The sequence below is a fragment of the Thunnus albacares genome, chromosome 13 (assembly GCF_914725855.1).
Source record: "Thunnus albacares chromosome 13, fThuAlb1.1, whole genome shotgun sequence".
Taxonomy (NCBI): Eukaryota; Metazoa; Chordata; class Actinopteri; order Scombriformes; family Scombridae; genus Thunnus; species Thunnus albacares.
The window spans coordinates 32059690-32082937 of NC_058118.1; the positions used below are offsets into that span (position 1 = coordinate 32059690).

At 39.9% G+C, this 23248-nt stretch overlaps 2 protein-coding genes across 2 annotated transcripts in view; both read right to left on the reverse strand.

The window, feature by feature from the left end:
* Positions 1–23248, reverse strand: part of LOC122995113 (NLR family CARD domain-containing protein 3-like) — a 381835-nt gene that overhangs the window by 76886 nt on the left and 281701 nt on the right. The window lies entirely within an intron of this gene.
* The window catches only part of LOC122995077, a 32503-nt gene continuing 13310 nt past the window's right edge, over positions 4056–23248 (reverse strand). The window contains exons 10-18 of the mRNA XM_044370057.1: positions 21669–21808; positions 21469–21585; positions 19254–19332; positions 18864–19092; positions 16890–18693; positions 16582–16755; positions 15448–15621; positions 5597–5643; positions 4056–5464 (exon numbers count right to left, since the gene is read on the reverse strand). Coding sequence (XP_044225992.1) covers positions 4848–5464; positions 5597–5643; positions 15448–15621; positions 16582–16755; positions 16890–18693; positions 18864–19092; positions 19254–19332; positions 21469–21585; positions 21669–21808 — 3381 coding nt within the window. The 3' untranslated portion in view covers positions 4056–4847. The remainder of the gene's footprint in view (positions 5465–5596; positions 5644–15447; positions 15622–16581; positions 16756–16889; positions 18694–18863; positions 19093–19253; positions 19333–21468; positions 21586–21668; positions 21809–23248) is intronic.

The window sequence follows — 23248 nt, forward strand, 5'->3', positions numbered from 1 at the left end:
GCAGAGACTGAAAGCCAGGCCTTCTCGTCACATCACAGAGGTAAATGACTCCGTCTCAGATGCTCACAGTTGAATACAGAACAGGAATCCCAACTAATGTGGCATATAAGGACTGAATATTGTGGAAATAAAAGTATAGACTGTACTTCACACAGTTTCAGTAATCATGAGTTTTAAGGTTGTTTGAAACAAAAGATGAATTAAATGGTGGTTAACCACATAACAGCTGGGGTGCACTATCATATCACCATTGTGACTAAAAATCACTATCATCCCAGAACAGATACTGCTCTGAAATGAAAAGAAACTACAACTGTTACCAAAACACTGTTCACTCAATAAGTTATCTGTATGTGTTTTACTTTGGGCCAGTTACACAGTTCTTCATTCAGTTTTTGAATCTAAAACTCCTCTCTGGTATTTCAGGTTCCAACAGCGGAGAAAGAACAAAACTAATGAAAATATGTCAGTAGAAAGTTATTCACAGGGTCTAAACACACAACTAGTTTGAAAATAATCTGATTAGAGAAAATGTCCAGGTGTTTATCAATTCATATAAATCACAGTTTAAATGGTGATCAGTTGAGCAGGTTGATGAATCCTGACCTGAGAGTTTCCAATGTACAGTGTGGACTCTCCAGTCCAGCAGACAGCAGCTTCACTCCTGAACTTTGCAGGTTGTTGTTACTCACTTCCAACCCTCTCGGGCTACAGGACTGGGAGCTGAGAACTGAGGATAGAGCTGCACAACCTTCCTCTGTGATCAGACATCCTGACAGACTGCAGACACACAAAGCAACACCTGCTGCCTGGTTTGAAATATGAAAATAAATAATAAATGAAGTTATTTTATCTTGATTTATCTTATTTATTTAAAAACCAACTGAAGGTTAAAAGAAAAAGTCTTTGTTACAACAATAAAGTGCAGAGAAAACAGTTTTCTTTGTTTTGGATGATTTCTCATCTAATTTAAAGTCATTTATAAATGCTGTAACCTTCAACACTCTCACCTGTATATAGAAACATTTGTTGGAGCAAAGTTATATTTGTGATATGATTTATTTATTTATGGATTACAGACACAAAACAGAAATCCAAGTGATAACATGTTACAGTGAAAACACGTATTTCCAACATGGTCCCAAGATGTTAAAAGACAAAGAAACATAAAGAAACACATTCAACATAAAAACTAATCAATACAATCCTGAAATACAAAAACACACCAGCACAGTTTAAGAAATGAAGAATAATAATAGTTAACAGTTCTTTTTTTATTAGAACTAGTGCAGAGCCCGTTCAAAACGTGTCTGTTCAGAACGGACAGATTGATTATTATTTCTCAACAACCACATATATATGTATCAACTGACAAACGTATCAATTAAAACCAGAAAGATTTAACAAATGAACTGGTTTAAATCCAGTAAGAAACTTCACCAGTGAGACTAAACTGAGGTTGAACCGTAGAAGCAGTTTTGTTGGTGTCTGCTGGAAGGATTTGTGGCAGCACTTTACCTTCCAGCTGGGTAATAACAAGGTAATAGTGGGTAATATTTGATAATAACCAGCTAGTAATAATGCTAATTAACATGTAAAAGCTTGGTATTAACAATGGCTATAACTAGCTAATATTAGATAATAAGGGGCCAAAAATAAAGAGATAATAATGTGAAACACATCTAAAGATGCAAAATGCAAAACTACCCGTTTTTACTTCATTTGACGGTGATGTTTGGTGATTGTGATGAGATGAAACCAACACCAAGAGACATATTGATTACCTGGAAACACACCTGGTAGTTTCTGTGTAACAGCCATGAATCAGCTGCTAAATGCTTCCTTTCATGTTACCTAAGATAAAAAATGATGTATTTTCTTTAACTTCAAAATACCATAATAATAAAAAACATGTTTTTAAAAGGCTTGTTTGAAGCTGAAGTTTGATGAGTGAAATATGTCCATAGGCAGCATATATTTCTGGAACTTTTCATCAACAGTAGCACATGTTGTGTTGAGTTAACAGTGGAAGGGTTAGGCCTACCAGGTGTGTTTCCAGGTGATCACTGTGCCTCTTGGTTTGGGTTGTTGCTGTTGGTTTAATCTAATATCACCGTGAAATGAAGTAGAAATATGTAGTTATGCATTTTGCAGCACTGATTCATGGCTATTACACAGAAACTAGCAGACGTGTTTCCAGGTAACAAATCACAGCATTAAAAGAAGAATTTTTACACTTTTACCTCAAAACAAAACACGAGAGACGAAGAATTTCAGCAGGTTAATTTGATAATCACTGATTTAGACGTCCAAGAACTGTGATGTCATTTGAAGGTATGACGCTGATAGTAGCCCATAATATTTAGAAAATATGAACCATATTACATCATTATTATCAGGCTATTACCCCATTTATGTCATCATATTACTGTTTTAAATAAAAACATGATATAACCTTATTATTAGCAGGTTACTGTATAGTTACTGAAATGTTACTGTGATGTTTGTAATTAGTTCTGCCTCATTGTTCTTTAGGTTTATTTCCACTAAATATCCCCTTTCTTCTTGGCCCTTTGTTACCGTGGTTACACCCACTGTTAATACCAAGCTATTACTTATTAACTACCATTATATGACATTATTATTACCTCTTTATTATCTAAATATTAGCCCACTTTTACATTGTTCTAACCAAGCTCTATAGCCAAAGACTCTTTGAAACATCTGGATGAAAATATATTCTGCTGGTTCCACCATTAAAAAGGTTTTGAACATTTTTCCAGGTTGTGACTGTTTCCTGTTCAGGTCGACGCCAACAGTCACAACTTGGCAAGACGGTTAAAAACAGCAGATAATGAAATCTAAATATATTTTAATATCATCCTTCATAGAATAATCTACAACATATAGATACTGAATATACACACACCATCATCAAACCAGTCTGCCCACTGTTAGATTCATACTGGGACCAGTTAGACTGTGTTATGGGAGGACTGGTGGACACACCTTCTACTTTTCCTCCACATGTCAGAGAGAAACACTCAACTGTTTCATGATTCACTACATTTTATTTCTCAGAGCTTCAATATATTGTTGAATGCAGGACTTTTACTTGTAAAGGAGTATTTGATGGTAGTTTTACTACTTTTACTAAAGTAAAGGATGCGTTTTATTTCTTCCACCTCTGAACATATAAACTGTGTGAAACTCAAGTGTTGGAGGAACAGAAACATGAGCGTCTGCTGCCACCTGCTGTTCACTCACAGCATCACATCCTGTCAGAGGAGGAGCTGTTTGCTTCACTCACACTTTAAAACATGAAAACAGGAACATTTAGGCTTTAAAAAGAAATGAAGATGTTTGAAATAATCACATCCAGTGGATCAATAAACTCCACCAGTGTTCAAATACATACTTATTAAACATATTTATATTAAGTCTTTTCATTCACCATCAGAAATCAAACTGTCTCTTTACAGCGTGTCACCATTAAAACCATTAAAACCAGTTTGTTCTTCCACTCTCACATCAGCAGTTTGACTGAACCACATCATCTATCTTATGTGATGCACATTTACAAAGTTTACACAGTATATCAGATATGTTGTAAAGTTCCTTTGATGTATTTTTAGACTTTGATTATGTATCTCACAGTGTGTCTGTAGAACATGAATCCAATCCATCAATCTGATCAATAAACACCATCAGAACTCATCGTTTTTGAGACGCTCTGACCAAAAAAAGCCAAAAAAGTTTGACAGTGGATGTAAAAAATCAAAACGGACTTTAACTGACGTCAGTTGTGTCGTCACAGACTGTCTGAACTTTAAAGATCCTCCGCACATGTTTTAAGAATATAAAAATACTCTGCTTGGAATAATAATGTGTGTCTGATGATGAACAACAGCTGTCAGACTGAATGTGAGCTAAACACATTAAACTGACACTTTAAACAGTCCTGAAACTGTCAAATACCTTCAATCTACTATATGAAATTAGATATGAATTAACATGCACACACACAAAAATAAATGGAGAAAACTAACATCAGCTACTGATCATCATGAACTTTATTCTCTACACAGGAACTAAATAAACACTCCAGAGAAAAACTAAATACTTCCTGTATGTCAGAAACACACAACAGCTCCTGGACTTCTCATCTCTAATGCTGTGTTCACATCATATGGGATGGATGGTAGAGGCGGGAAAGATTCCCATGTTTACAACTCGCCAGCGTTCATGTCACACAACAAATCAAGACGGCTGCATGATTACAAAGTTGGTGGAATGAGGCTCAAAAATACTGTTATTGACAATAATCCAGCATATCCAGTAAATATCAGAGCTTTCAGCTTTTCCACTTCATAATTACCACTTGAATGTTGACCTGAATTCTATTTACAAGTCAGAATCTCATAATTAGCATCATTCCAATATGATATGAACGCAGCATAAAAGCAGCCACACTCCAGCTGCTGAGCCTCAGCCTTCACCATTAGAGGTGTTCATTTAACCAGCCAATAGGAGGCCTGTTGTTCTGACCATCATTTGTCATGTGATCTCTAAATAAGTGAAGGAATCAGGTAACACAGTTACTATGAAACTACTAGAAGAACTACAACTAAACATTGTGAAGATCCCATTCCCATTATCCCATTACAGTTCAAGCCTTTCTAATACACTAACAACAGAAAACAACAACAACTGGACTCAGTTTATCATTTGATTCATTTTACAAACAAACTGTCAATCATGTGGAAACCATGTTTACATTTACAAGCAGTGAGAGATCATGTTGGTACTAAATACCATCAGCTGTGTGTGATCCTGTACAGACTGAACTATCTGGTCAGCAGTGAGAAAGTTTCTCTAACAGGAGGAGACTCTTCCTCCTCCAGACCACACAGAGACACTGAGGAACCAGACCAGAACCCGACCCAAAACCCAGCACACAGAGGCTGAGTGAATGTGGTGTTGAAGGTGTGGAGGTGGATCAGTGTGTCAGATGAGACTCTGTAGAAGGACAGAGTGCCAGCAGGACAGTCCACATACACTGCTACTCTGTTAGAGACAGAGGAGGAGGAGGAGGAGGAGGAGGAGGAGGAGGAGGAGGAGATGGATGTTTCTCTCTTATTGTGACAGACAGAGTAACGACCATCATCAGAGCAGAACAGACTCCAGGACTGATCATTAAATCCAAACCTACAGTCATCACCGTTTCCTTTCCTGTTGATTCCTCTGTAACTCACTGATATATCAACGCTTCCTCTCCACTCGACCTCCCAGTAACAGCGACCAGTCAGATCATTTCTACACAGCAGCTGAGACCAGTGATCAAATCTGTCTGGATGATCAGGATATGACTGATCCTCCTTCACATATGTCACCTTCCTGTTGTTGTCAGACAGTTTGAGGTTTCTGTTTACTGTGTTTGGATCCAGTGTGAGTCGACAGAAATCTGATGGAGAGAACGAGACACAATACAGCTGCAGTTATTGATCGATCATCTGTTTGATGATGACATCATCTTCATCCTCAGTAGGATGTGAATGAGCTTTGTTTTGATGAATGAAATAAAAAACACACTTACACTTCCTCAGACCTGGTGTCAACCATCGGACTCCAGCAGGCTGCAGCCTGAAAGGAGGAGGGGGGTCAGAGCAGCACGTTCTCTTTCAGCATGCAAACATGGACATGACATCACTCTAGAAAAAGCAGCTCTGATCCTCATCACACTGAGCTGCTTTGCTGTTGCTAGGCAACACAACCGTCCATCACATCACGTCGCACCACGACTATCGACAGCAGCTACATTCAGCCAATCAGAAACAGGCGTCTCAAAGTCAAATCATGTCAACAATGAGACTTTTTCTTGTCAGACTCAGCAGTTTGTATTGTGAACAGATGACAGGACTGTTTAAACTGATTCACACTAACATGAAAATGATAAACCGCCTGTTTCTGTTTGTCTTTCCTCAACAATCTTTGGACGACTGACAAGTTATTTCCTCTCACACAGGTGGAACATTCCTGCATGATGGTTACAGCTGACAATCAGCTGCAGTCTCAAGAGTTTGAGCTGATTTACTGTCCACCTGTCTGTCCTCACCTGAGAGTGTCCACCTGTCTGTCCTCACCTGAGAGTGTCCACCTGTCTGTCCTCACCTGAGAGTGTCCACCTGTCTGTCTTCACCTGAGAGTGTCCACCTGTCTGTCTCAGTCTCACAGTAATCAGTGAAATATTCACTAAATTTAATCTCTTCGTGTTCATTGACACCATTTTTCCTTTTTTTTGGTGACAGTCAGCAGGATTTTCAAACTAATGTATTTCAGGTGGAAGCAGGTTTCGTTCCTGCAGCACGTTTTTTTCTGTCAGTTGGGACTCGGGAGCTCAGAGGCTGGATTGTTTTTTCTCATTTGTTCTTCATTTTTAAACTATAACCGCTACATCACTCAACATTTAATCAAGAGATTTGATCCTTGTTTTCATGTTTTTATTCTAATATTAGCAGTCTGGTGGGACCGGAGAGGACGCGCTGCGTATGAGTATTTTCCTCACTGTTGATTTTAATATCTTTAACATTTCTCAACATAAAACATGAAGGCGTCCTTGATAACTCAACAATATGAAAGGTTGTGACCAAGTTTTCTTGTCAGTTTTGGACGATAGCGGAAGCGGCTACATTAGCCTACCCATGATCCTCAGCCACCGTTACTATGGTGAAGACGCTAAAGCTGTGACATAAACTATATTCAGTATAACATTATACAGCAGGGCCGGACTGGGAAAATCATTCAGGCTGGGAAATATAGCTCCAGTCAGACCAGTTTATCAGCGGGGGGTCTGGGGGTCCCCACTAGGAAAACTTTACTTACAAAGACTTGATTTCCTGCATTCTGCTGAATTTTAGTGCATGTGAATAACAAACTAATGAGCCAACAGCTGCTTAGTACAATGTAGTGTTATGAAGCTGAAATAAAACCAAAGGTACATATCATTAAGGAGGGAGACGACACTACTACTACTGTGGCACCAACGCTGCTCTCTACACCTTCAAAAAGAAACAAGCAAGAGCACAACACCCTCCTCAGTTTACTGATATACACTAACAGTTACCCATCAAAGGTTCAAATAGTCCTTTAACCAACACAAACATTAAATAACACACATCTTTAAGTTCCAACAAATGACAGCAGCCTGAATAGTGACAGAAGACGTTGTGTTGTCTCAATCATTTTAAATTATCAGCTCAAAGTATGAACTCACTCACTGAAACTTTCACCAAAACACATGAATTTTATAATAATATTGACCACATTAACTAGACTACATATGCTAATTGGCTTTAGCATTGACGAGACGATGATGACGCATCAGTAACATTAGCTACGTTAGCTAGCTAGCACATTTATTTACCTTTCTTTCTCTCTCTCTGCTCCACCCTTCCTCTTTATCCACCGTCCATCTTGCTGCTAAATCATTTAGCCTCTAAATGCACTTAATGCCAAAAGAAACGTGTAACTGCCAACTACTCTCTCTGTTTCTCTGTTTCTCTGAGGCTAGCTGGCTGTGCTAGCTGGCTGTGCTAGCTGGCTGTGCTTCCTAACATGCTGCGGCTAACGCTCCGCTAGCCTCTCAGCTAACGTTAGCCTCGGCTCTCCATGTGGATCCAACCGGAGCACCGAGCCCCGGTTTGTTATTCAGGTTAAAGCGGGAAGAAGCAGCGGGTCTGTCGGGCAGCTGAGTGAAGTGCAGCCTGCGGAGGAAACACCGGGACCGTCAGGATGAAACAGTCCGCGGAGGAGCTGCTGTGTTCGGCTGCACAGATAGGAAACCCCTCGGCTGACAGGAGGTATCACTCTGTCTGGAAAAAAAAACTTCTTCTTTCTGGTTTATAACGGCGGTTGTCAACCAGCGTATTAGGTGCATTACCGCCACCTTCTGCTCCGGGGTGTGGACCAGAGATTAAATCTTACACAATAATCCTGTCTGTCTAATAAACTCAAAGAAAACTACTGCTGCACCCACTTGGCAGGTTCATTAAAGTTTTAACACTGAGCTCCTGAAGTCCAGTCTTCCTGAGTTCTTCCTTCATATATTGTCTTTATTGATCATATTTAGTACAATCTATGCTTGCATGCATAATAGTCTCCTCAGCCAGCTGGAAAAAATATGTGCATATATCTTATATATGACGTACTTGCTATATTCTCAATACCAAATACACCAAGTTGGGACTTGTGTACTTGCTAGTTCAGACTTGGCAAGTTGGACTCAGTAGTACAAACTAGTGAGGACGAGAGGACGCAGTAGATCATTCTGCAGCTGGAACAGCAGCAGCTCAGCTTCAACACACCTACCTGACTGTACTGTGACAAAATAATCTCAACTCAAAGCTCCACTAACACTTTTTATCTCACAAAACAAAAACCTCACTGACAGAGAGATGCAGTAAATGATGTTATTCAGTCTGTAATGTAGCTATAATAAAAATCTAAACTGTTATGTAGCTTAATAAAATAAATGAAATGAATCTGTTCATTTGAATCCATGTATATGTGTGTAAATGTGGTGATATGTGTACATGTGGAGCTCCAGAGGCAGCGCTGCTGTTCTGTCCAGTAAAAACATGAAGCTTCACTTTACATTCAGACAAACTAATGTTGCAGCTACAATTGTTAGATTTCATCTGTGAGACCAACATTTATCTTCCAGAAGGAATTATATCATATATCTAAATGCTGCGGAGACATTAGAGCCAGCGGTGAATCAGCAAAGAGCTGCAGATCAGTTCATGGATCATGTTCTCCCCGGGATGACCACATGTTGACCGGCCGATCATCTCAGGAGTCGGGCTGCTAGCAGCTGAGATGAGCGGCTGGTCCAAACATCTCCCAACACATCCCAGCAGGTTTACAGACTGGAGTTACTGGGATAAACTGGCCACATGTTGGAATCTACATGTTACTTTCTCTCCTGAAAACATTAAAAATTAATCAAGTCACATATTAATAATCCTACAATTCAAGTTACAACAGCTTTTAGCCTGACTCAAAGTCTCTGCCATCGCTGCCGGTTGGTGTGAAATGCATTCTGGGATACTTGGATGCTTTTCATTACGCTAACGTGTCTCCTGGTTTCTCTCACTCGCGTCTCTTCTCCCAGCGAGGATGAGAGAGAGACGTGAGGACGGAGGAATTTAATTTATCAAACGGGACGTCGTCGCTCACTCCAGCATCATTTTGAGGAGACAAGTTGTCATGACGCACTTCACCCTAAATGTCAAATATGAATAAGTCAGCAATAGAAATGACTAAGTAACAGTTTAAACTCTAAAGTTTGCATTTAAAATTCATGTACAATGAATGAAGACTTTACACTGTTACTTAATCATTTCTACATATTGATAGCTGGAAGGAAAACAGCTGATAACTGCTCCAGTGTTTAATCATTTGATTATAGATCTATAGCAGCGTCTGTCTGTCACAGAATGAGACACAAACAGACAATTTAAACCTGTTAATTACTGAAAGAACAGAACCCACATAAAGGAACAATAGAAACAGCTGCAGCCTGCAGAATATGTTTAAATAAAATGTTGCTTATTTAGTTTGTGAAAGTCTGACGTGCTTTTCAGGCTCAGGATGGTTTTATAGGAGACGCAGCTGTGTGACGTCATGTTTTCCTGAAGGAGCTGAGACGCTCTGAAACACAGAAGAAGAAAGGAGAAGCCTTTTGCCTCATGAAGAGAAATAGTAGAAAGTTTTAATGATTTATTCATGATTCAGTCATCTTTATTTTATAAATAAATAGGCTATGATCAGCTGCTGTTGTGCTTTCATTCCTTCTCCACAGGTAGTTTCCTGATCTGCTGTATTACAACAACAGCCGACTGTTTACTGTCCCGTCAGATCAGCTGACCAATCAATACACACTTTGGATCAAAGGGGTGTTGCCGTCCGTTAAAACACTTCCACTAGGATACACCTGTGTTTCCTGGCTCTAAGCTCCTCCAGGAGCCTCCTCTCTCCTCGCTCCTCGTCTCCTCCAGGTGCATTTAAGGGATCAGAAGATCCTCCATGATGGCGGAGAGAGATCGATTTCCGGGTCACGGAGGAGAGAGGACGCGAGGAAGCATAGAGTTAGCTTAATGAAAAGCACCCACATACATCTCAAGTCTCTTATTAGAAAGATTTGTCTTTTCATGATGTTATTTCCTCCATTAAACTGTTTCTTGCTGACAGACAGACTCTCCCTGACTTTAATTTGATCCATAATAACAGTTCAACACATTTATATTTTACATCATTTATCCTCATTTACATTCAGTCACATGTGAGGCTGAAAATTCCTGAGCGTCGGGTTTGATACGAGTTACATCATTTCCATTTTCCCTGAAACATTTAGCCAAATACATATTTTCCAGTGTTCAAAAGACACTCTGATCATATTCTGAGTTATTAAATAATGAATTCACTATCAGAATATCAAACAATACAGATGCAAATAATCAATAAATAATATGAAAGCATTCTGTGAGTAGAAATGGTTCCTGTGCCTCTGAGCAGGACACAGTATAAATGCAGAATGCAGGTTGTTATTTATGTTTGTTAAACAGGTAACAGCTGCAGAGAGGAAACGGCTGCTGCAGTGATAACTGTGAACATTTATTAGTATTAATCAGAAGTTTCTACAGCTGTTAAAACTGACTGACAGCTGATCAGCTGTGATCAGCTGCCGCCATCATCAGAAACGGACGTCGCTTCATGTGACACTTCAGAGGAAAGGGCGTCTCGTGTCTCTAAAAACAAATGTTCTCGTTTCCTCTCTCCTCGCTTTGTTTCCTTGGTTGCATCTCAAGTCTCTTAAATTGCATCCACGTTTCCCTCACTTGCTTCTTTTCCTTGCATCTTAGTCCCTGTTTACACCTGGTATTAACATCCGTCTCAGGTGATCCGATCACAAGTGGACAGCTCCAAGTACGTCTGTTTACACCTGGTATTAACATCCGTCTCAGGTGATCTGATCACAAGTGGACAGCTCCAAGTACGTCTGTTTACACCTGGTATTAACATGCGTCTTGAGTGACCACTTGTTATTCGGATCTCACTTCCTCCCTCTATATGCAAATTAACACAGACATCATTTCTGTTTGCAAAGACTAAATTTGTTCCTTTTTAACTGGCGGGAGGATGTTGTGGAAATGTTTTATCGTTGTTCAAGAACCACACAGAGACATAAAGAAAGCATTAAACATTGTTACTTGTTGACGCAGTTGTAGACGCTGTACAATCCATCACACCATCAGTAACAATTATACAAATGTCCAAACACAAACAAAAATACAATCATCTTGTATTTTTGGAGAGAAAGCATGTTGTTCAGCCGGCCCTTTCTCTAAAGATTGTTAACCCAAACCAGACAGCTTTATACCTCTCCAGAATGAAAGCTAAAACAGTCTGGTCCCTAATAGACACTTCCACAAACTGTTACACCTTCTTACAAACAAGTATGGTCATACGATCTCACAGAGACCTCATGGTCAATCAATAACTTCAAACATGGACATCCTTCAACTTTAGCTTGTCTAGATACCTCATGATCCACACAGTCTCTAAAACAGCAGGCTTAAGACAAAGATATCTCTAGCTAACCCCAGAGGTCAGCAAGCAGCCCTCAGATAGAAACAAGTTCAAGAGTTCAACTAGACTAGGAGCAGGATTTCTTCACCAGCATGTATACCAAAATGACAATGACATTACATCACATTCAGTTGACAACAACCACTGACCCCTTAGTTTAAAAACATTTGCAACATATAAACAAAAGATTTATAAAATGATAACCTACTATTCAGTTTTCTCTCACAAGGACCGGGGGTCTGTGTATCCTCCGTCCAAAGCTGTGTTCAACTTGTTTGATAACAGGTTAAACAAATATACAATGCATTGTGCCCCCTCATGAAAATCAAATGCCCGTCCTATTGATTTACTCTAGCGCCGTGTCTGAACATATATAATATATATATAGTTATATCAGTGGCGGCTGGTGACTCAAAATATTGGGGAGGACAGGAGAAAAACCAACATGGAATCTCACAACAAACCACATCAAACTATATCATTGTTCCCCAGCTGATGAAATCAGAGGGGTGGGGGACAGTTTTATATGCCAATAAAACAATTTGCTTTTAAAAACAAAAACCCCTGAGTGGTGAAAAGGCTGCTTCTTTAAAGACATTTAGCATATACATATTGTTTCTAAACAAAGAAGAGCTCATTTTAGCCGTGCAGTGGTTCACAATGTGTCATTTTACCAACAAGTAGTATTAATGCATGTATCAAATACATGACTTACACACTCTGATCTATATGCATCACATATAAAATATAGTCTACAAAGCTGACATGTTAACACTTGTTATTCTAGTTACTTTAAGCTTATTACTCAATATACGACTCAGCTTAAAAACCAACTGAAGAAACTGTCACAACAAGCAGCCAGACCTCCTGCACACTCATTCACTAATCACACAACATCAACAGGTGACTGAACAACCACTCAATTAAAAACTGGATCAATTCCACATGAATGAGTGAGTCCAGACAGCTCACTGTAACTTCAACAAGCAAACTACCTACAGCACATTATATGATCTCTGCTGCATTCTGGTTAAGGAGATAAATTCACACAACAGCCACACAGAGACATTTAACCATCAGAAATGAAATTAGCAACCAAAGAGACAGAGAGAGAGAAGCTGTATCTGACTCACGTTATCTGATGTCTTCTTCTTTCTATCATGGAGATGAAGTATTCATGTCATAACATCCATTTGTGGCTGTTGGTCATCTTGTTTGTTAGTTAACAGAACTTTGTGGCTGCTGGTTAACCAGTCTGATATCATTAGCAACAATGACAAACAAGCTAACTCTCCTGGTTGTTTCATTTAAATGATGTTGTTAACTTTCTATTGTTGTTGGGAGGAGTTCACTTCAGAGCAGCAGCACGTCACCGTAGTCCCGCTGAGGGTAATTTGGTTGTTGAAAGGGCCTAAATGAGATGTAATGTTTTACTGATGTGTTTAAAAATATAGTTTGTAATTTGCAAGTTATAATTAATTTTCTAATATGCTACTCTATCAATTTATCTATATCTTACTGCTCTTCTTCTCTTATCAGTTCGTCACACTCATGTACGTTACAGTTGTAGAGAACTGAAGATGAAATCTGGAAACTATTATTGGACCAAAGTGATGTCAATATTGTATGTTGGTTGTTGATTGGTTAGGGAGGACGTCCTCCCTTGGAGCGTCATTTTACGTGTCTTGGCCAATCATAGATTAGCATAAAAAAATAAATACCTTAAATTGATATAAGAGATCCACCCTGAGGAGGACAGCAGGAGCCCGTCCTCCTCTGCCCCCCCACTCCCCCCCCACTGCTCCCCACCACCACCTCACACACACTGCTCTTTCTCCTCCTGCCCTGCAGGTGTCACTGTTGAAGCATTTTAATCAGAATTTCAATCATGGATTTTTTCCAACGAAGAGAGAATAAATATTTTTTTAAATGATAATGAAATTTGGTAATGGTTTATTTCAACCAAGTATTCTTTTTATATTTTGATCTCCCTGTTGCCTCTCAAAAAATAGAAGATGGGCAACCTCCTCTGCCTCTATGGACCAGCTTTCTCTGATAATCTTACTATATATATATATATATATATATATATATATATTATCAGAGGAGGATATCAGCATACCAAGAGCTTTTGGACAATTTCATGCTCCCAACTTTGTGGAACAGTTTGGGGATGGCCCCTTCCTGTTCCAACATGACTGAGTTTGGTGTGGATGAACTTGACTGGCCTGCACAGAGTCCTGACCTCAACCCGATAGAACACCTTTGGGATGAATTAGAGCGGAGACTGAGAGTCAGGCCTTCTCGTCCAACATCAGTGTGTGACCTCACAAATGCGCTTCTGGAAGAATGATCAAAAATTCCCATAAACACACTCCTAAACCTTGTGGAAAGCCTTCCCAGAAGAGTTGAAGCTGTTATAGCTGCAAAGGGTGGACCAACGTCGTATTAAACCCTATGGATTGAGAATGGGATGTCACTTAAGTTCATATGCGAGTCCAGGCAGGTGAGCCAATACTTTTGGCAACACAGTGTACATATATATATATCTGTGTGTGTGTGTGTGTGTGTCTATGTGTATGAATTTTTTGATCAAGAATATATATATATTAATCATCACAAAATTCACACCTTCCTATAGATAGCCCATTGGCTCACAAATAATAATAATAATAATAATAATAATAATAATAATAATAATAACTTGAAAAGTAGGCCTACAAATAAATTCAATATGCAAAGTTGGAGGAGTTACTCTGGGCCACTGGGAAGTAATCTCATTCTTTTCTTAAAAAAGCTTTTTTTTTTTTATCAACAAAGAGCTGTGATAACAATCGTCACACAAAAACAGTAAAAGTAGAAAAAGTAGAAAAAGTAATCTCATTTGTTTTCCTAGATGAACTGTTTCATGACGTCCTGTTTAAACATTCCAACAGTTAATGGGCCTGAAACTCTCCCGGCTGATCAGTTCATCGGTACAAACAAATAACAACTGCGATGAAATAAAAACTCTAGAGGACTGTGTAGCTACATGACAAAGCTTTAGTCAACAACGAGTCCCAAACTGCATTGCCTCATGAAATCAGCCAATCACAAAGCTTCAAATTCAAATATATTCTTTACATTTCAATGTACAGTACAGTATGTTGTTCCTGATTGTAACCACCAATCTTCAGTACTGTATAATGTTATACTGAATATAATTTATGTCACGGCTTTAGCTGGCGTCTTCACCATAGTAACGGTTGCTGAGGATCATGGGTAGGCTAACGTAACTGCTTCCACTATCGTCCAAAACTGACAAGAAAACTTGATTTCTCACAATCAAAGCTGAAATAATTATAAAAGGTCATAACCTTTCATATTGTTGAGTTATCAAGGACACCTTCTTGTTTAGTGTTGAGAAATGTTAAAGATATTAAAATCGACAGTGAGGAAAATACCCCGGTCCCACCAGACTGGTAATATTAGAGTAAAAAAATAAAAACAAGGATAAAATCTTGTGATTAAATGTTGAGTGATGTAGCAGTTATAGTTTAAAAATGAATAGCATACGAGAACAAACAATCCAGCCTCTGAGCTCCCGAGTCCCAACTGACAGAAAAAAACCTGCTGCAGGAACAAAACCTGCTTCCAAATGAAATACATTAGTTTGAAAGTTGTGCTGACTGTCACGAAATAAATGGAAAAATCGTGTCAATGTACATGAATAGATAGATTAAATTACATGACTATTTCACGAATTGCTGTGAGACTGAGTTGGTCCATACCTGAGAGAGTCCACCTGTCTATCCATACCTGAGAGTGTCCAGTCTCCAGTGTGGATCCTCCAGTCCAGCAGACAGCAGCTTCTCTCCTGAGTCTCCTGGATGATTGTAGCTCATGTCAAGCTCTCTCAAATGGGAGGGGTTGGAGCTCAGAGCTGAGGTCAGAGAAGCACAGCCTTCCTCTGTGATCAGACATCCTGACAGGCTGCAGACACACAAAACAACATACATGTCACATGATCTAAGATCACTGCAGGACTGGAAGGTAGTGTGTTTATTACTTTCATCACCAATATGTTTCTGTAATCATTAGAGTTAAACTTAATACTTCCATTCAGTACCTCTAAATTCAAATGGCCAACCACAGTAAGGTTTGTATTGTGAGGCAGTTCCAGCTTTCTGTAACCTTAGTCAACATGATGTTAGTGTCTGCTAACTCTTCACTGCTAAAAATAGGTCTAAATAAAGAATAGTGAAAGAAGAAGCAGCCACAGTGAGCTGATGAGATGAAGAGCTGCAGGTGACAGATCTGACTACAGTTTGTAAAAACTTCAAACCTCCAACATGTCACAGAGGTAAATGACTCCATCTCAGATGCTCACAGTTGAATAAAGAACAGGAATCCCAACTAATGTGGCATATAAGGACTGAAGGTTGTGGAACAGTAAGAAAACATTTCTGACTCCTTCACTCATACTCACTGACTATACTTCACACAGTTTCAAGAATCATCCAGAGTTTTAAGGTTGCATGAAACAAAAGAAGAATTAAATGGTGGTTAACCACATAACAGCTGGGGTGCACTGTCATATCATCATTGTGCCTAAAAATCACTATCATCCCAGCACAGATACTGCTCTGAAATTAAAAGAAACTATAACTGTTACCAAAACACTGGTCACTGAATAACTGTCTGTATTTGTGTTACTTTGGGCCAATTACACAGTTCTTCATTCAGTTTTTGAATCTAAAACTCCTCTCTGGTATTTCAGGAGACAGAAAAAAATTAATGAAAATATATTAGTAGAAAGTTATTCACAGGGTCTAAATATACAACTGGTCTGAAAATAATTTGAGTAGGCTAGAGAAAATGTCCAAGTGTTTATCAACTCATATAAATCACAGTTTAAATGGTGATCAGTTGTGCAGGTTGATGAATTCTGACCTGAGAGTTTCCAGTGCACAGTGTGGACTCTCCAGTCCAGCAGACAGCTGCTTCACTCCTGAACTCTGCAGGTTGTTGTTACTCATGTCTAGCCCTTTCAGACTGGAGGACTGGGAGCTGAGAACTGAGGACAGAGCTGCACAGCTTCTCTCTGAGAGGTTACAACCACTTAGTCTGGAGAACAAATGTGGAAACATACTTAAAAACGTATTTTTCTCCCATCTTCAATATATTTCTTTATAATATCTTCTTTATATCTTTTCAATAAATCAATAAGTCAATCAATAAATAACTATCTGTGCACTTACAGAGCTTTGTTGGAGGCTTTGACCACTGGCAGCAGCCTCAGAAGAGCCTCCTCTGAAGCAGAGTATTTCTTTAGGTCAAACACGTCCAGATCTTTTTCTGATGACAGTAAGATGAAGACCAGAGCTGACCACTGAGCAGGAGACAGTTTATCTGTGGAGAGACTTCCTGATCTCAGGTACTGTTGGATCTCTTTCACTAAAGAATGATCATTCAGTTCATTCAGACAGTGGAACATATTGATGCTTCTCTCTGCAGACAGATTCTCACTGATCTTCTCCTTGATGTACTCGACTGTTTCCTGACTGGTCAGTGAGCTACTTCCTGTCTGTGTCAGCAGACCTCGTAGGAGAGTCTGATTGGTCTGCAGTGAAAGACCCAGGAGGAAGCGGAGGAACAAGTCCAGGTGTCCATTTGGGCTCTTTAAGGCCTCATCCACAGCACTCTGGTAGAAATGTGGCTCTGCAGATTTTTCTTCTATTGTTTCAGACTTCTGGGATGTTGTTCTGTCTTCTGCCAGCAGATTGACTCCAGAGTTGATGAATGTCAGATGGACATGAAGAGCAGCCAGAAACTCCTGAACGCTCAGATGGACGAAGCAGAACACCTTGTCCTGGTATAGCCCTCTCTCCTCTTTAAAGATCTGTGTGAACACTCCTGAGTACACTGAGGCTGCTCTGATATCAATGCCACACTCTGTCAGGTCTGATTCATAGAAGATCAGGTTGCCTTTCTGCAGCTGCTCAAAAGCCAGTTTTCCCAGAGACTCAATCATCTTTCTGCTCTCTGGACTCCAGTGTGGATCTGTCTCAGCTCCTCCATCATACTTGACCTTCTTCAGCTTGGACTGAACCACCAGGAAGTGGATGTACATCTCAGTCAGGGTCTTGGGCAGCTTTCCTCCCCCTCTGCTCTTCAACACATCCTCCAGAACTGTAGCAGTGATCCAGCAGAAGACTGGCATGTGGCACATGATGTGGAGGCTTCGTGATGTCTTGATGTGGGAGATGATGGTGCTGGCCTGCTTCTTGTCTCTGAATCTCTTCCTGAAGTACTCCTCCTTCTGTGGATCAGTGAATCCTCTGACCTCTGTCACCATGTCAACACACCAAGGAGGGATCTGATTGGCTGCTGCAGGTCGTGTGGTTATCCAAAGGCGAGCAGAGGGAAGCAGTTTCCCCCTGATGAGGTTTGTCAGCAGCACATCCACTGAGGTGGACTTTGTAACATCAGTCAGGATCTTATTGTTGTGGAAGTCCAGAGGAAGTCGACACTCATCCAGACCATCAAAGATGAACACAACCTGGAACTCTTCAAACCTGCAGATTCCTGCTTCTTTGGTTTCAGTAAAGAAGTGATGAACGAGTTCCACCAAGCTGTACTTTTTCTCTTTCAGCACATTCAGCTCTCTGAAAGTGAAGGGAAATGTGAACTGTATGTCCTGGTTGGCTTTGTCTTCAGCCCAGTCCAGAGTGAACTTCTGTGTTAAGACTGTTTTCCCAATGCCAGCCACTCCCTTTGTCATCACTGTTCTGATTGGTTCATCTCTTCCAGGTGAGGCTTTAAAGATGTCTTCTTGTCTGATGGTTGTTTCTGGTCTGTCTGGTTTCCTGGATGCTGTTTCAATCTGTCTGACCTCATGTTCATCATTGACCTCTGCAGTCCCTCCCTCTGTGATGTAGAGCTCTGTGTAGATCTGATTCAGAAGGGTTGGGTTTCCTGCTTTAGCAATCCCCTCAAACACACACTGGAACCTCTTCTGCAGGTTAGACTTGAGTTTACGTTGACACCTGCCAGCAGGAGTCCCTGAATGAACACATTGGAAACAGGATCAATGAATGAAGTATGAAGCAAAGATTTAAACATTTAATTCCCTCAAATAATGAGTGAATAAAACATATTTTCCTCCATCTGTTAAGACATCAGTAAATTCCTCAGTTACCCATCATGTCAAATCTTTATAGAAATCCTCTTACTGCTCTGCAGACGGTCAGCCAGCTCCTCCTGCTTCATTCTCCTCAAGAAGTGCAGTGTGATCTTCAGAAATGCCTCTCTGCTGCTCCTCCTCTGCTCTTCCTCCTCACCGTCCAACATCTCCTCATCCTCCCTCTGACTCTCTAAGCATTCTTGGTAATCTGGACTCAGAACCTTCTGCATCTTCTTCAGCTCGGTCTTCACAAAAGTGACGATGTTCTCCTCCAGCAGCTGGAACAGAATACTATATGAATGACACAATCAAACTAAAATTATGAAGCAAACATCAGATCCATGTCGGACAGACTGACGATCCACTGGTCTACAAAGTGCAACATGGAGATGACTGTGAACACAATAGATGTAAAAGTAGTTGTTGTACATGTACAGACCATAAATATGGAGTCCAGGTGTGTTTGATGCTGCTGGACAGACTGACCACTGGGAACCTCTGAGCTCTCCTGGTCCACTCTGTGGAGGAATCATGAAGAATGAGCTCACATTATGTTTGTCCACACAGAGACAAACACAAGCTAAAGGTCCATCAAGTGATATTTGGATGTGAACAGAGAATCAGATGACTCCCTGTAGTGGTAAAGCTTTACTAGTCCTGTTGATCCCACTGAGAATCAACAGCTCAGTCTGTTTGTAGATTTCAGCTCAGTGTTTTGCTTCATCAGTCAGTTTGGTTTAGTCCCAACAGCTCTGAACAACCCTCCATACAGCTCTCCCTCCCTCACTGTACATTGCTGAAGTGCCCTGGAGCAAGGCAGCTACAACCTCCAGCTGCTCCAGTGGAGCTGCTCAGCGTCTACTTGCATCAGACTGGTTGAACTGGGCAGCTCCCAGTATGAAAATGACATTTAGGTGAGAAAGTGAGAAAGTCGGCAGGTGTCATGTCTGAGGTTTTTGGACGTCTTGTGTTTGAGCAGGTTGAGGAGTATTTAGTCAGATACAATATGTTGTATGAGCTTCAGTCTGGCTTTACAGCAGCAGACTCTACTGACACCTGTCTTATTCATTTGTTTGATTTTATTAGACAAAACCTTGATGGAGGAAATTATGCTGACTTGCAGAAAGCTTTTGACACAGTGAATCATTCTGTACTGTTGTCAAAGTTACAGTGCATGGTGTTTGGACATACTGCTGTAAAATGGTTTATTTCTTACATTACAGGAAGAACTCAAGTCTGTGATGTTGAAGTGGTTCTATCAGAACCTCAGGATATTACATGTGTGGTGCTGCACGGTTCTATTTTAGGGCCTCTTTTATTTCTTATGTATATAAATGATACGACAGCTGCTGTGACATGCAAGCTGCTGCTGTATGCTGATGATTCTGCATTACTGCTATCTGGGAATGATGTCAGTGAAATTCGCAACTCTTAGTAATGAATCAGAAAGTGTGAGAGAGTGGCTCATAGATAACAAGCTTTCAATACATTTGGGTAAAACCCAGTCAATCCTGTTTGGAACAAAGACGTCAAGAACAAATACATTGAAAATCTTTTGTAATGGAACTGAAATTTTATAATATTTTGTGTCATATTTAGGAATAATATTGGACCAGTCACTGTCCTGTGAATCAGTTGTTGATAAAATATTATCTAAGAGTGGCAGCAAACTTCAGTTCCTGTTTCACAGACTAAGACTCTTTTGGACTTTTCTGTTGAGAAACTTCACATGTCCTCATTGGTACAGCGTCAGTTTGATTCTGCCTGTTCTGATTGGTTCAGTGGTTTGACATCTACATTTAGGAACAAACTGCAGGTGATGTAAAATAATATTATTCAGTATTTATTAAATGTATCCTGTTTAACTCATGTTGGTGATGAATTCAGAAGTGTAGGACTGCTGCCAGTACAGCTCAGAGTAGAACAAAAGAAGCTGCATCATATGTTCAACATTATCAATGGGTTTGCTCCTCAATACTTCACAGATAACTATGGAACATACTCAGCATGGCTATAACACCAGGGCCAGTGTGTGTTCATATAAAGTCCCTCCAGTGAATAATGTAGCCAGAAGTTCCTTTTTTTAAGCTGCTGCCGTGTTGTGGAACAGCCTCCTGTTACACATCCAGCTGTTAAAAATGAGAGGAGCTTATAGAAGTCAGGTCAGGACTTATTTATGGAACATGGTCACAGGTTTATAATGAAATCTGCAATTCCATTTTTACTTCAGCCATCAAATTGTCTTTGTTGTACTTTGTGTTTTGATGTGAGAGTTTATTATTTAATTTAATTTGTGGTGATTCAGTTTTATGTTGTATGTCTTGTGTTTTGTCTTTTAACATCTTGAGTCCATGTTGGAAATAAGTGTTTTCACTTTAACATATTTTTTATGTCTGTAATGTATAAATAAATCATATCATGTCACTTTACATATGAACAAGCGAGTGCAACACCATGAATGTCTTCCAGGAGAGACTGTCTGAACATGTGATCTGTTACCTCCATATTTAAATGATTGTCACATCTCCTCCCTCTCTATGACGGCCGGCTTTTCACTCACGTGGTCGGACAACACGTCGTACAAACCAGTTCTTTCCTAGCATAACCTGATGAAATGTAATGTCTGTTCAGTCTTTGCAGCTTTACATTCTGACCTTTCATCAGCAGGTTGTCCAGATTTAAAATGTACAGGTATCCCCATGGACCAGTCACTCTTCATGGACAGACAGCTGGGTTCAGGTCCAGGAGAGTCTGGTCTCTCCTGCTGAATCCTGGAACAACAACAGCTCTGATAAATGTGCATGTTGGATAGAAATGAAAAGTCTGTTCAGTTTTTGCAGTTTCACATTCTGACCTTCCATCAGCAGGTTGTCCAGGTTTAAAATGTACAGGTATCCCCATGGACCAGTCACTCTTCACGGACACACAGCTGGGTCCGGGTCCGGGTCCAGGTCCAGGTCCAGGTCCAGGTCCAGCAGAGTCTGGTCTGTGCTGCTTCTTTGTTCTTCAACACAACACACACAGAGCTCTGAGTGTGAATAATGATGGTGGAGTGATGTGAGTGGAGAACAGTGATGGACAGTTAGAGATCCTCATCTCACCTCTGAGCTTTGGTCTGGCTGTCATGTTCCCCACACAGAGAGCTTTTAGAGGGAGGGACTCCCTCCTCTCTGTCCTCACACTGATCCATAGCAGAGACACAACACCTTCACACAAACACAACAACAAGCTCATTCATTACAACAAGCTGCACATCACACCAGCACTGCAGTTACAACGGCGTCATTCTTGATTCAACCACCAGATGGCATCAAAGTAAGACATTATTCTTCATTTCCACTGAGGTTTAATGTTTAATGTTTTACTTTCAGAAGGTTCCAGCTCTCTGTTGGCTTTTCATTTACCACTATAGAGCACATTTAATGGAGATGAGCTGCTGGTGGAGTCAGCTGTGTGGCAGAAGAAATAAAAATACTCACCAGGTGAATTCAGATCCACATCCAGTCACAGAGTCTTTGTAGCTTCACCTGCAGAGGAAACACAGAGAGAGAAACTGCTGCTGATTCTCCTTCATCAGTCCTTCATCATCAGTCTGAGGACTCTGGTTTTCTATGGAGTCATTTGTACTTCTTGCTGTTTTAATTAGAGATTGTACTGAATGACACTTTATTGATTAATAACAGTTAAGCAGCATATCACACTCAGAGGCCTGACATGTATTTCAACTGATGATTTAGTGAATATACATAAAGATACTGATGCAACAATTTTCACAAATATCAGTGGAGACAAAACTTGTGAAGTTTGTCAGACACTAAACGTGTTCTCTCTCTTTTATCCCCGAGGAGATTAGAAGGAGCCACAAGATCACATGAATGTTTGTATTTCAGAGCATCAATGCATCATATTTTTATTTACATTCATCTTTATTTATGGTTCTGTTATAGTTGCTACAGCTGTATTATATTCTATTTGATCTTGTGGGAATGTTGTCTGTCAATCAGTGTTAGATTATAAGGATCAAAGTACAGACGTTTCCATGATTTATGGTTGAATTAATGGAGCATCATCATCATCATCATCATCATGTACAGTAAAGATTAAAACAGGCAGAATAAGAGAGAACAATCTGTCTGACTCAACACTAAATGCAGTTCTGTACAGCAGAACAAAGATCTTCCTGTGATGAGGCATCACATTGTAGTTTAAACTCCGTCATTATTCCACAAACAGAGTTTACTGTGTTTTGATGACAGTGATTCACTTTGTAGTTTATATAATGTGACATTGATTTTATATTGATATAGTATAAAGATACTGAATGAAGGTTTGGCAGCAACATAAACTTTAGTTTCTATTGCTGCAGCTCTTAGCTTGGTTAAAATACTGAGTATCATCAATGAAAAGATGTTTTCAACAGTTTGTCTGTGATAT